The sequence below is a fragment of the Pterocles gutturalis genome, unplaced genomic scaffold (genome assembly GCF_000699245.1).
Source record: "Pterocles gutturalis isolate BGI_N339 unplaced genomic scaffold, ASM69924v1 scaffold5970, whole genome shotgun sequence".
NCBI classification, from domain to species: domain Eukaryota; kingdom Metazoa; phylum Chordata; class Aves; order Pterocliformes; family Pteroclidae; genus Pterocles; species Pterocles gutturalis.
The window spans coordinates 1-15,010 of record NW_010138065.1 but is presented as its reverse complement, the minus strand read 5'-3'; the positions used below and the strand labels follow the sequence as shown (position 1 = coordinate 15,010).

The 15,010-nt window shown below is 38.7% G+C and overlaps 1 protein-coding gene across 1 annotated transcript in view; it reads right to left on the bottom strand.

The window, feature by feature from the left end:
• Positions 1-7,845, bottom strand: part of LOC104468626 (PDZ domain-containing protein GIPC1-like) — a 16,667-nt gene extending 8,822 nt beyond the window's left edge. Inside the window, exons 1-3 of the mRNA XM_010082824.1 lie at positions 7,640-7,845; positions 3,965-4,145; positions 571-680 (exon numbers count right to left, since the gene is read on the bottom strand). Coding sequence (XP_010081126.1) covers positions 571-680; positions 3,965-4,145; positions 7,640-7,822 — 474 coding nt within the window. The 5' untranslated portion in view covers positions 7,823-7,845. The remainder of the gene's footprint in view (positions 1-570; positions 681-3,964; positions 4,146-7,639) is intronic.
• Positions 7,846-15,010: the final 7,165 nt, after the last annotated feature.

The window sequence follows — 15,010 nt, the reverse complement described above, 5'->3', positions numbered from 1 at the left end:
ATTCCACTTTCTTTCCCTCTTCTCACAAACCTGAACCTTCCTCCTAACATCAAGCCACACAGTTCTCACATTCAAACTAAACAGGGGCCTTACATCTCCTGACAATACAGATCCACATCAAATGCTCATCAGCTTTAGAGGAATCCAGAATAAATAACATTTCTTCTTCCAAACCCTAACCCTGCTTTTATACATATACATGTCAATGGATGTTATCAGTCTCTCTTCACAACAACCCTTCCACTAGCCCAATACACTTCGCAATGTCAGAAACAGAACCAACCCTTCAACCATCTCCCCACTTTTTCCCCCTCCCCTTACCTCTTCTCAACACTCCTTGGTCTAATCTACCTTAAATTAACCTATGTAATCCATTACATCTAAATATAGGCTCTGTTCCTACCCTGCTGGTCTTTAACTTTACATAAGCATTTCTCCCTGCAGAAGGCAGTTGTCTTCTTAAGTCCTGCAAGCTTTGTAACATCTTCCTACTTTACCTTATCAGCCTTGGGGAACAATAAATCAGGGCCCTTCAATAGTTTAATCATCTAGAACCTGAGATAACCGTACCGTTTCCTCCACAGTAGCAGGGCCTTTGGTTCTCAGACGAAGAGTTTCTCTCCCTCTGGAGATTTTAGCCTCTGGGAGAGTTCCACCTTTGGACCTTGGTTCCAGCTTTTCTAAAGACAAAATGAACAACAACAACAAAAAGAATACCAAATAAATCTAAGTATATGGTACGTCAGAATGTGAGGTATCAGCTTTGACTATTACATTACCTTCACTTTTTATTCTAACCAAGATCTAGACATACGTAAAAATGTCATTATAAATTAACTGCGTTCTAAGTATAGCTTTGTTGAAAATTTCTTGTCTTCAAACTTTGATATCCACTTGACTGCACTGAAGCTAGGACTTCCATGGACCAATATATCTATGCAGGCTTCTTGCACTCAACTTCGTATCTGCACTTTGTATAATTTTCTTTCCCTGCTCTACAGAAAAGTAGAATTATTAGTACTTAATATTAGCTAATGGCTGAAGTCATCGGCCAAATGCTGATTTATCCTGGTCTTTACCGGCAGACTATGTAGCAGGTCTAGCATTGCAACATTTCCATCTTTCACTGATGCAATGGTGCAAACACTGCTGCTAAGCAGCTCGATGTGGCTCATCATGACCTGAGCTAACAATTTAATTACTAGCAGTCACATGGGTGAAATATCCATAAGTAGATCTGCAGGAGTATTTCCACTGGTTTCACTGAGGTCATGATTTCACACCTGATAAATCTGTACACCAAGAATATTTGGGTTTACCCAAAGTTTTTTTTTTTTCCTGAATTCAGTTTTCCTTCTCTAATCTTGTGTAAGGGCACCCTGGTTAGTAAATGGAGGATGGAATCATTTAGGATTTGGTTTTCTTGTTCTGGGACAAAATTTTACAATCAAGAGTGGCAAGGCTTTGATCCACTTATTGACATGGGAGTTAGAGAGTTAATCTGGAAAGAGCTACAAAATAGGAGATAAATTTGCAGAACCATTTTTAACTGTGCTGTTTTATCTACCAGATTATTCCTCCTCTTTAACAGCAGGCCTTTCTAATAAGCTCTCCTTGAAGGCAAGGCTTTAACATACTATATTTATTATGCCCAGGTAGATTCCAACTCATCATTTTTACATAAGTAGTCAAAAATCCAGACTATTCTGCTGAATAAGTCTTGAAAAGTAAATTTTAATTGTTTTTATTTTAACAAATAGATACGACACAGTATATTACATATATAATTGGATCAACACATATCCTTACTCCTTTTTATTGCTTCAAGGACCGTTTAAAACATCCTTAAAATTGTCATCACTTCTGCCAGACTTGTTTCAAAAAGTAATTCCTGATACAACATACATTTTTTTCTGGTTCTGTCACCTTAAAACTTGCAATTTGACATAACTTTTATTTGCAATACTTCAGACCAAAGCTCTCTGGCCATCACAGAAACCTTTTTTCACATTCACATAATTTAGAGTTTGTGTTATGCTGCCTTTATTTGGTTTCTATTAATTCTTCACCAGTTTGAAGAGAGTTACCTTGTAACTGGGAAGGACCAACCTTACTCAGACAAGCCTTCAATTCCGTGCTACAAGTCTTGCCTACAGTAGTTAAGGCAGCCCGTGTGCACATGGTATAAGATATCCAACCAGTAAATTATATTTATTTCACATTCTCCTGAGAGGAGGAAAAGGAAAAGTAATTTCACACAGAGACTTGTCTCTTGTTTCTATACTCTCACAAACTTGTGTTGAAACTAACAGGAATTCAGCACCCAGCTGTCCAGCAGGATCTGGATCTTGTTTGTCATCTCCTCTGGGGCTATTCTCAGCAGCTGCAGCTTAAGCACTATCTTGAACAGATTTGTGTCTAAAGCCTAACTGCACCTAGGGCTAGAGGCAGGATAGTCTAATCTATTGGGCACTGCAACTTGTAAATTAATTTCTGCAGGGAAAAAATAACATGCATCTTCCAAGAATCTGTCTAAAAAGCTCTGATTGCTTCTGAATTCAATGTCAGATAAAAGGTATTGCCATGGAATTAGCAGGTTTCCTTCTCTACATCACAGGCAGACTAAAAGGTATCTTAATCACCTGACTAAAGTAATTGCTATTAAATAATGGCTGAAGTCATCAATCAAATGCTAATTTACCCTTGTCTTTACAAACAGACTATGTGACACACTTAGCACTGAGTACAAATTACAGACCCATATTAAAAAGGTATTCCTATATTACCAACTGCAACGTTATACATATGTAACACTACTTTAGTGTAATGTGTAACATACACATTTACTTAACAGGAATATCAATCTACATCCAAATGCATTAGAGATTAGCTCATAACCCTCATTCTTCACAGAAACACCAAAAGCAAAAAGAAACCTTCACATTTCCTCATTTTCAATTTCTGCTGCTATCCTGACACCAAGTGTTAAGACTGGTGTATGACAGCAGTTGTAAACTACTAACAGATGAAAAAAAGATTTGAAAAATAAAAATGTCAGACTTTTGCTGCTGTGGTGAAAAGGGGGATTTTTAACTTGCTGTTAGTGCAGGTGAGCACAAGGACTCACACACACATATAATTTAGTACTATTTCAAAGTTTCTATTACAGAAAAATGCTAGATGGTTTGGGAGGAGATACGAAAAATTGAGAGAATAAAAATTAAAACTCAGTCTCTTTTTTTTTTTTTTTTTAGTTTAGTGCATTGTTAAAATTAGTATACATAAGGATTAGAAGTAGGTATGCATTCCTCCTATATAAGCATCACTTTCTTCATAGCATGCAGGTGGTAGGTAGAAACAGAGCTTCACCATACTGCCTTCTTCCAATTCTTAATGTAGCTGCTGTATGATTAGAGATCCACAAAAAAAGTTGCAGAGAGCAGGCAGGCGTGCAGCAAAGGAGGTGCTCTAGGGAATCCCAGGCAGTGTTTTCTGCAGCATCTTTTGGCATCAGATGCCCAGTAAAGGGTTCAGAAATAGAAGAATCTGACACAGATCAACATTATGTATCAATAAAGGAAAAGAGAAGAAGAGGTTCAAGGATCAGTGCATTAGTGAAGTGACCCATGCTTTAAAACTGTGACTATGAGACAATTCCTGTACGTATTTCACATCATCATGTGATGGCAAAGGAATAGAGCAACTGAGTCTCAGGCGAGGCAGCCCATGTCAGGATGATTGCTGGAGGAAGCAAGATGGAAGAACATCCATTCATAAATTTCCCACTTTAAATTAAAAAAACCCAAAACAAACAAACAAAAAAACCCAAACAAACAACTTTTTTTTGTACCAGTTGCGTTACCTTGCGTGGACACCTGGCCACAATCCAAAAACAAACTTACAATGCATTGCAATGCTGGGATTTTGATATCCAGTGAACAAGGTGGTCAATCAGGTCACTCACCAAATGTTTTCATAGGCTCTATCAACTCCAGCTTAAACATCTGACCTTTCTCTAGATCTTTTAGCATTTTGGCAACTTCATAATGCCGACAATCTGACACATTTTTTCCATTTATAGTCTCTATGTGGTCACCCACGCAGATCATTTTGTTTTGGTCCATAAGGCTGCCTTCTTTGATTCGCTATTGTTTAAAAAAAAAAAATAATAATTAGAAACATTTCTTTAAAAGGTAAAGAGGTGAGACCACAGAGTTTCAAGAATGTCAGTTAACATTATCAATAGCATGGAGCTTGTTATAACAGCAGTGCATTTTTTCTGTAAGATTTTCATAAAACATATTTTGGAAAGCATTATTTGTCAAATAAAGTATTTTAGTGAGCATTGAATATAAAATCACCAGAAAAAAAAAAAATCAATCATACTTTAAAAATTAAGGTTTCTCAACTACCTAATTTTTTGTGCTTTAATACTGAACCCAAATATGTCAGTAATATGAAAGTTTTATTGAGTTTCAGGGGTTTATTTTGATTTAATAGCTTGACAAGCATAGGAACAGAACATTCCTCTTTTCAACAATAGTCCAGGGACATGAAAAAAATGTGTGTGATATACTAAAAATTAAATACTATAAAGAGTTAGTCTTAATAAGACCCATCTATAGTGATAAAACTTCTACAATTTTCCTTACCAAGCTATAGAGCTGCATATTAAAGTATTTCATCTGAAGTAACAGTAAAGAATAATAAATTATTCTAAATGCCATCTTATGGAATACAAACAGTCTAAAGATCATAAAATGTAACAAATTAATATTGATAGTTTTTGTGAAGTGGAATTTAAAAAGTAAGAAAGCAATCTTTAAAATATCTCTGATTTGTCAAGTCAATTAAAACATTCTTAGAATTTCATCTTTTATTGTTATGATATGCTGTCATAATTGTCTCTCATGTGCCTAATTCATGTGAGCCATTATCCTATGGCTATTTAATCGAAAAGCTGTGGCATAATAGAATATCTTATATTTTGCAGCCATAGGAATTTCATTCTAATACCTTCCTGAATAACATACTTTTCAATAAAGACTGATGTTGTTCAGGATAACTTTGAGACAACAGTGAGACAAGGGAGATAAACATATTGCCACCTACGACTCTAACACCTAGCCTAGCTGCACCACTATGTCAGAAACCTGCTTCTAGTTTATGTGTGAACATCTGAGCCCACATATGTGCCTCCATCTGAGAGAGTCAGTGGGAAGTGTGATAGTGCTCAGTGTCCTATAATACACTGCAACAATTTTTAGCTTCAGGCGGAGTTTAACTCTTTCTAGCACTTCTTTCTTTATCCTAGATTCAAACCGACAGGAAGCCTCACAGTGAAGAGGGGGATAACGTACACACATCAGAAACCGGGTCCCAAATAACTTGTGTTACCAGGTGCCAGGATTCAAAAGCATGCCCACCAGACTTCAGTTAATGTTTAGTATACATGTTGAATTTATTCACATTTAGCTTTTCTTCTTCACTTAGATCCTAACACCAAAACTGCTTAAGTAATATTCACTGGCTGCTATTTTTTAATATGACTTAGTCCTTATCATCACTCCAAGTTAACTGACTAGAGATAGTCAAGCTACATTATCACAGTAAGATGCAATTGATATGCCTGCATTTCAAGTGCTCTGCAGTCCATTTAGAAGCTAGGATCAATATTTCCTAAGCAATGAGTAAAATTAATTTCATCACCCCATTTTATAATGTCTCCTTTTACACCAGTCAGTCATGCTTCAAGTTCTACTGTTATTTTTTGAATGGCTAATGTAATTCCATAATACATCTTCCCATCTGGCTATGTACCCAGAAAACAGGTTTGTGAAAATAGAATGACACGAAGTTTTCCTCTTAATAAGGCAAAGCAACGTTAGACTCCATAGGAAAAGAACCCGCAGTTCAGAGTGTCAGGTTTAAAAACTGGCCGGGTTGTGTATCAAACCTAGAAACTGCCCTGTTATTTGAAATACAATAAAATTACTAAAGCCCATAACATCTTTCAACAACCTGCACTTAGGTAAATGTAATATTAGTTGTTAATTAATAATGGAACATAGTAACAATTTTTCAAGGAAAGTAAATATGTAAACAGAAAGAATTTTGTCAAACTTTAGAGATAGTCTCAGCTTTTACTTTTGCATACGTATTTTCTATACTGCTTTAAAAAATTCATTAGCTAAGTATGCAACGGCAACAAAGTAAGCTCCTAGAAATTCCTTTAAACTGATGTATTCCCACAAAGACTGCACCACTTTCATTATACTGCTTGTTAGACCTGCACAAGGACAATGATATATCTGTTCAGACAAGTTTCATCCAATTTACTGGAAAGTACAGTTTGTCTTGTTAATGCGGTGAGGGTTTTCCAGTCTGCTCCCATTACACAGTAGTCTATGGGATGGCTGTTCTCTCTCCCCATATTACCAACCAAGCACAGAGAGATTAACGCTCTGTACAGTGCTGCACACGTGAACTTTAATCACTGAAGCAGTGCTTTCAATGCCTTCTTTTAAAATGCCACATAAGCAACTGCGTGACTGAATGTTATGGGATGCTACCACTAGAAATTCAGAGTTCTGTGTCTATAACATAAAAATGAGCCTATGATTTTGTCAGACCGCTTACTGAAACCTCCACTGCATCTCGGCTTTCTCAAGCGTGATCTCAATCACGTTCTTCCACAACAAAGACAAGCAAACCTATTCCTAAACCACATCTTGTATTATATCCATGGAGCTAAGAAATGAGTATAGAACACAACCCCTCCATACGAGGAGCTTTGTTTACAATGAGAACAGCGATTGAGACAGCAGTAATTGAAAATAATTGCCAATGCTTCACTAATATTGGATAACTGGAGTAGATTAGAGCAAAGCACCTAAAAAAAGGCAGAAAATGTGATTCAGTTTCCTAATACCTATTCTAGCAAGAAGGGTTGCATCATTTCTCCAGCCTCTACTTGTCTCAAAGCATACTATCTGGAGATCACATAGAAGAGGAGGAAGAAAGAAATTATGATTAACATATTGTACATGTCACTGTCCATAGTTGCTACTCAAGTTAATTGTGGTAAATGTGGTATGTTAATCCATATCCTTAGCACCTTTTAATTCATCCTACCTAAGGCAACAGTATTGGAAAGCTGAAAAAGCACTGTACTTACACCTATTCTTATACAGCACAAAAGCTTCTATCCTGTGAACAGTCATAAAGACTGAAAGAACTCGATCTCATTATCACATGAGTGACAGATGTTCTATAAGCACCTAATCAATGACATCAGAAAACCACTCAAAAAAAAAAAAAAAAAAAAAAAAAAAGAGGGGGCAGATGCAAGCAGTATTTAACACCTACCACTTCAGGGTAGGTCGGAAAACACAATGGTCACATTGTAAAGCTGATACACATTAGAGAAGCAATGAACAAATGAACTAATGTTGAATGACGTGCAGTACAGAAATAGCTGAACTAATTTTGAATTTTGTACCTAAAGCAACTTTAGTTTTTATTTATCATATATATGACAATAAAAGATTTTATAGCTCTAAAGGATCATTAAAACAATAATTGTTATAGTAACAGAAGCTTCTATAGAACAAAGTATTTCATTGGAAACTAAATTTACCTTTATAAACGCACAGCCAGTTCCGTTGTCTGTAATGGTAAGCCCAAGCACATCATCGGTTTTAAGAATTTCCACTTCTTTTCGTTGTCCTTTTATGTGGGCAAATATGAAATCCTCAAGGCCAATTTGTGCCCCTAAGAGCTTGTCCATATCAACTTTATGAGTGTTCAAAGTACAAAACATGATCTGTGCGGGAGGAAAGCAAACACATCATATTTAACCGAATATTAGGTTTAGTGAGCTTGACAGGAAGATGAAAGGAGAGTATAGTTCTGGCTTCTCTCACGGATCCATAGCTGAAGTGATGATTACTCTCCTTCTCCAGTTGCCCCAGGACTGCGTCTCCACCCACACACACGACAAGAAGCATCAATAGCTCAAACTGCAGGTAGGAGCTGGCAGGAAGCAAAGGAGAGAGACATTCCTGTGTGCACAGCCTCTCATGGCTCATCTCAGCACACCAGCTCTTGCACGGGCATCTCCAGCTGGAGCAGAACAGCTTGTTCCAGAAGTTAGAATGAGCAAACCGAAGAGCTACCACCATCTTCTGCTTCATCATTCACCCACCTCAAATGCCACAGGATTCAAACATTGCTAGGGACTGCTTCAAAATGTAACTGCTTGAAAAGCTTCATGAAAAAAAAGGTAGATCATCAAAACAAAAATGTCAGGAGAGAGCATGAAATGTTGTCTATTGCTCCACATGTTGCACCATTAGCTCAGAGCACATTCTCTCTGACAAGGTTGCTTAGTTTCCTACCCTTCCTCCAGCATAACCGGGGGTCACCTCTGTTACAGCTTATTAAAAGCAAGGCTTAAGAACAAGGGCAAATTTTTTCTTCATAGATCAGACTTCCTGAGGGACTTCCCTTCAGCACTGGGTGTTAGGCACTCTTTTTCTTCTTTTTCTACCTACATTTATACTAGTGGTTCTTCAACAGGGAGAGAGCTTTATTGTCCTGGGCACGGACAGGATGAGACTGACCCAGCTGGACTGCTTGGGGCAGGGACAATGCCTTTCCCCGCCATGGTGCCACATGGGGAAATCTGGCCAGTCCGAGCAGGCTTCCGGCTTTCAGCAAGTACAGGCTGTGCTGAACAGCCTAGCTAAAAAAGAAAAAAGCAAACTCTAAAGACCATATTTCACACACAACTGGAAGCAGGGGACAAGGAGACTTGCCACCCCATTTGTCCCTTCAGCACAGGTGGCAAAGCCCCAGCTGCAAACTATCACACACAGGCTTTGCTGCCAGCAACATCCACACGGCTCTGACACAACAAGAGATAAAAGCAGATAATTTTCTACCCCCTGCCTACATCTGCTGGACATTATTTTCCTTGAGAGCGCACCTTGGACCCCCCTGCAGCTCCAAACTGGGAAGTGGAAAAAGCCAACACATGAAAAGAAGTACACAGTGGGAAGCCAGCCTGGTATCTGAAGAAAAACAGCAGCAGGATGTCGCTCTGTGTCCTTCATCTTTTGCTGCTGCGCTAGTGACGGTCCCTGGGGAGCAGCAGGCCAGGCCAGCTGCCCCAAAACCCAGGCACAGACCTGTGCCCACCACCTGCCAAACCCCCCAGAGCTTCCCTGGCGATGGAGGGTCTCCTTCTGCCGTCCCAGCTTCCCTCACTACGCCTGTAATAGTTACAGGGTTTTCTGCACCAGAACACTTCAAATGCCTTTTCTTTCCTTCTGGCATCACTGGATGACAGCACAAAAACGGAAACAAAAGTCACCAACCTATTCAAACCTATTCCAGGTCAAATGAGTGGTGAACACTTTTCCTAATGTATTTCACAGAGAGCATTAATGTTTCATAAGGTTCTATAACTAGGGGACTATTGGTTTTAAAAAATGAAAGTTTAGTATGGAGATGGTGTTTCTTGATGAGGAGGTTCTAGTTTAGTTGTTGGTTTAAAAAAAACCAAACCACCATATAAACCCAACAGCCCTACTTCAAAGGCTAATTGCTTATCTCATATAATCCATCAAACACCCACTGCAATCTAACACCTTACTTTAACAATGAGAGTCGTAACAGCACACCCTTAACAGACATTAGTTTTATTCTCTCAGGTAATTCAAAGTTTTTCAGTTAACCAATACTCACACAGTAACATCACCTAGGGAAATTCAGCTGGGTTTAAGCAGAAAATTAAATTTTACTTTATAAATAATAATAATCTCCAATAATTAGTATTTTTTTAAACAAGAAGGCTCATTTCAAACAGACTATATAAAGTTCACGTATACATTTTCAGCTCTCTCAAGCAATCTAATAACTTGGCTTGCAACATAACTTACAACTGCAACTCGGTTCTTGTTCTTACAATGAACAATGAGCACGATGTCTTCACATTTTAGACATTAGCATCCTTCATCTGACCTTGTCAAAACAGACAATCAACTAGTAACCAGTCACACCTTTGAATAGATAAAATTGGCAACAGAGAAGAAATGTGATATTTAGAAACTCGATCCAGAGTTTCTCTTTTTAGACCTTCATCTGGATGGCATTCCTACTACAGCCTATAAGTCTGCAGAATTTTCTGTGAGTCAGTTCTGTGCTAACCACACGGCTGAGAAAGCATCAGCTAGTCAAAAATAAAACTTAAATCATTCTTTATCCTCTTTAGTGAACAACTGCTTTTTCTCAGAACAGATACATGCAAAGAGTAATGTACTAAAGATGTATCTATCCAGGGTAATATACAGTTACACCATCTATCAGCTACAGCACAGCTTTATTTGTACATGACTGGGACCTGTCAATTCAAAAATTATATTTTTTCATAGTTTTTACATACGTTTAAAGAGGTACCTAATAACAGATCATACACTTAAACAGCCACTATAGCACACCTTCTATTCACCCAATGTTTGTTTTATTTTTTACAGTAATTTTCTTACCCAGAAATGAAGCAAGAAAAAAATTCAATTTGCAATTTTCTGTTTGTCTTTTCTCTCCTTACCCTCAACCTTCATATGCATTTGATCTTTAACTCAGCATACCAGTACTGTGACATTTCATGCCCACTTCACAAGATATTATAAATCATAACTATTACATCAGTCACAAAGTATCTAGGATATCTCCTTCACTCAGAGTTATCTTACGCGGCACAGAACAAGGAAATTCCATTCGGCTGGCACGGCCTGGGGGCTTATGCACAACCTAATAAAACAGATTTGTCAGATAAGATTACTACCAACTTATTCCCTGCCTCAGTATTTTCAATAGGAAGGGACTATATTAACCAACAAAACCAGGGTTACACTGTGTTATATAAAGAAATTGTATTAGGTAAGAAAAAGAGGATTACACTGTGCATTATATAAGGTATATATGCAGCACCATATTGCATATCCTATACATTAATTACATTCTCCTCTTCCATATTAAGCCTACACCCTGAGAAGAACTCAAAAATAAGTTGACTGACAGATTACATCCCCCAAAGCTATTAAAAGTGCTTTTAAAATCAGTAGATCTCAGATAACTTTACAGAGGAGACAATAATAATCACTTTCTCTATTCAAAAGGTGGGGAAATGGGAATTCTACTTCTGAGCAAGATGTAACACCCACTAATATATTTCCCTATATATACAGGCATCATTATATCAAGAAGTCACCAACGCATTTTCTAGGTACCTTACTCACTTTATCCTCCCTGAGGAAAATGCAGGAGCCTTGACTGGCTACAGCAACAGGAAGAACAAATAAAGTCCTCAGCTCTAGTGTTCTTGTGGTGCTCTATTAGGTATGCAACTTTGCCTCCCCAAATACATTCAAAGTACTATAAAATTAGCATTCTGTGATTTATTGTTCCTTTTTTAAAGCCAGAGTGCACAAGAATTACAGTGTAAATTCTTCCATACAGCTTAAAAGTATTTGAAAAACAGCCCATTAGCACAGCAAGCACCACACCTAATACGGGCAAGAAATTTAAGCATTGCTTAGGGGAACAGCAAGCAAACAATTGTTGCCATAGGGTTGGGAGGAGGTGGTTTGTAGGGAGTGTTAAATTTGTTCATTTGAAGTTTTCAATCTGTAGGAGATTGTGAGATTGTGAACAATTCAACAGATAAGCATATACTCTTAAACTTCCAACACTGTGGTGATGAGGAGGAGGATTTCACAAGCTGACCCTTTTCTCTAACCTCCTAACATACACTTCAGATTTTTTCTTGTAATAAGGTCACTTTTATTCAGGAACCTACATTTCAGCATAGTGGCTTACTTTTCAATACTCTTTCATGAAAGTCTAAATGAAACGGGTTTAAATCAAATACTTCAGTGAAAGTTTAACGTGACACAGCCTCCCAGTATACTTAACTGCTTAGCATGAGGAGGCAAGGACAGTGGAGAAACAGCCCAGACACCAGCTCAGCAGCTGAACTCCTGTTACTGGAAGAGACAAAGGGAGCTGCATTTCTGCGCTTGCTGCTGCTGGGAAGGTCTCCCTTTTCTCCTGTTCCCCTTATGAAGCAAAATTCCTTCCACTGTGAAAGAAACCCCAGCCTACACAAGCACTTGACAGACACACCCGCTGAGCATTCAACTTACCTCACCAGCCCCACCACACTTCACCTTCCAGAACAAACCAAATAATCAAAAGTGTAAATTAAGAGTACACAAACCAAAAGTCCACATAAGCTTCTGTGGTTTCCACTCCCTTCTCACCTGATCAAGAAACACCCCTGCTACCGCTGGACTTTAATAACCACACTCCCAGTGCCCGATTAGCTACTTTGAATCCTTTAAAGCCCTGCCATGTGCTCTCACAGGAGCACACCAGCACCAAGTGCTTTAACAGACACACATTGTCCTTTGGTCAGTGCTCATTTTTTTATCATGCAGGCTGCACTCAGCACTTTCACCCTTACAGGGAACATACCGTTCCCCTCTACACTTCCCAATACTCACAGTGGAGTAGTAATCCTAAATGGCCAAGACCATAACCAAATACTTTTTCCAACTACTTTTCCTACTTCTTCTATTGAAAAAAATGGGGAAGATATTTGTGTTATTTTTGCAAGTAGAAACATACACGTAACAGTGTTGTTAGCTCAGAATTGCATGGGTTTTTTTTTTTTTTAGCTTTGTGCTTCCTTGTTGAAACTTTGTTGAAGAAATCAAGTCGAAAGCTAAGAACAATGCGATCTACCACAAACAGCACTCATATTAATGATACAGGCAGTCCGTTGCTAGAGGCCACCTTCACTCCTCCTCCCTTTGGAAAGAACATTCAGTTTGGACCAGGAAAAGAAGAAATGCTAGTCATGGTAAAACTCAGAGAAACAGGCAGAAATGCAGGCTGAATGCCAGGTTCAAAAGGGATAATCGAGATATATATTCACCTAGGAAGATGGATGAAGGACAAAATACCTAGACAAGAAAAGATGAGTACAGGAAAAGCCTCAGACAGCTGCTGTTAGGGGTCACTTCTTCACAGATGCGCAGCAAACATCATAAGAGTGAAGGAGTGCTCCCTCTGAAGCTATACCTGTCTGTTCTGTCCCCATCCTACCCTACTCGTGATCCAGGTCTGCACAGAAGTTGTTGTCAGTGTCTGTCCAACAAATACTGTGTTTTATACAAGCTTTGCTCTGTCACTCCTGGAAGTCAATCACAGATCCTGGAAAGGATTCTCCAGCAGAAACTAAACTCAGTGGGTCCTGGGAGATGTGATACAAAGAGGAAACGAGGTGCTGTAAGCCTGCGGAATCAAAAGAAGTGACAGATTACAAGTATAGCTCTCCTGAACTGTACTAAAACACTTAAGGAGGAACTTACCCAAGAACCTATACCCTTGCCTACACTGCAGTAAACTCACATATCGTATTAAATTAATTCACTTCTGCAACTGTTAGCCCAGTGCTCTCTGCACTGAGTTCTTCCTCCCGTCCTCCTCCCCCCCTATTTTCCACCTCAGTCACTACGGGGCAAGGGCAGAGATCTCTGCGATAGTACCTGTTTCCGAAGGCATTCAGGTATCACACTGCCCATAGGCTTCAGGGTAGCTAGGTCACAGAAACCTTCCTAGACAGATAACACCCACAAATGGCATTTGAGTACCTCAGTGTCTTTCAGTTCACTGAGGTGCAGCTTCTGGCATTATTCTTTACACCAAACCTGTCCAAAAGCAGCTTTAATTAATAGAGAATACCATTTAAAATGTCTAGTCTTTCCTCACTTCCAGCAAGCTCAGCAGCTGCTAATAAACTCACGTTTCATGGCACCTCCTGCTATTCATTCATCTATCCTATTTTATCTTTTCCATCCAAAATTTTGTTGCAAAACTCTCAGATTCAAGTTCTTCACTCTGCTGCGCCACCTTTAGACCAGGAAATATTTTTGATCACTGTTGTCATTTTGTACAACTTAGTTTCTTAAACCCAACTGAATTTCTTGAGTAAAAGATTTCATTTCAGTGCTTCCAGCAACAATTCTCCATCCATTTTTACCAATAAAAAAAAAATTAAAAACAAACAAACAAACAAACAAACAACCCACCCCAAACCAAACAGGAATGGGACAGTAGAGAGGAAAGAGGAAAGAAGAAAGAAACATCTCTAGTTTAGCACAAGGCTGGCAAGAGAAGCCCATGAATCGTGGGGTGCTTACTCTAAAACTTTTGGGGGTGTCAGATTATACATCTAGCAGGAGAAACGGGAGTGCAGCATTCATATAAAATTTAATTTTCTGGTGAATGCTGTTCTTCCTCAAGTCGTTGGAGCCAAAAGTTCAGTAACAAAAGTTCAGCAATGAAAGGAAGAAAACTAAAACAGAAGAGAATCTAGCAATTACAAGAACTAGAGAGTAAAAGATAACTGGAGATGGAACAGAACAAAAGGGGAACAGCAGCTCAGTGTAGAAAGAAAACAGAGAACCAGAAGGTCAGAAAGCAGCTGGGAAGGTCTGGGACATACGTGCATTGGCTGGCAACTGTACTGGTACTTCTTAATCACTTAATGGAACAGTGGCTGGTTAAACTGTACTCACTGCCACTTTTCCTTTACAATGTACTGCTGGAAATGCAGCTAGGTCAGGCCACAGCAGACTCTCAGAACAAAGCCTGTAGCAGTAGTCTTTACTACTGTAAAAGAGCCAGCTACAAATAAGAAAGCAAGTAAACTGTTCAGCCATATGTAGGCATAAGGAAACATTAGCACTTTGTTTCAGTTTGCCACTCAGAGGTTAAGGTTCATAGAACCACATAGGAAGAACTCGATATGGCCACTGCCTTTTAACTAAGAGAAAAGAATGCATTTACAAACACAAATGAATCACTATCCAAACAATGTTTAAGACTTGGCTCAGAAAAAAGGATCAGAAAGGCAGCAGAGTTAAAAAAAAAAAAATAT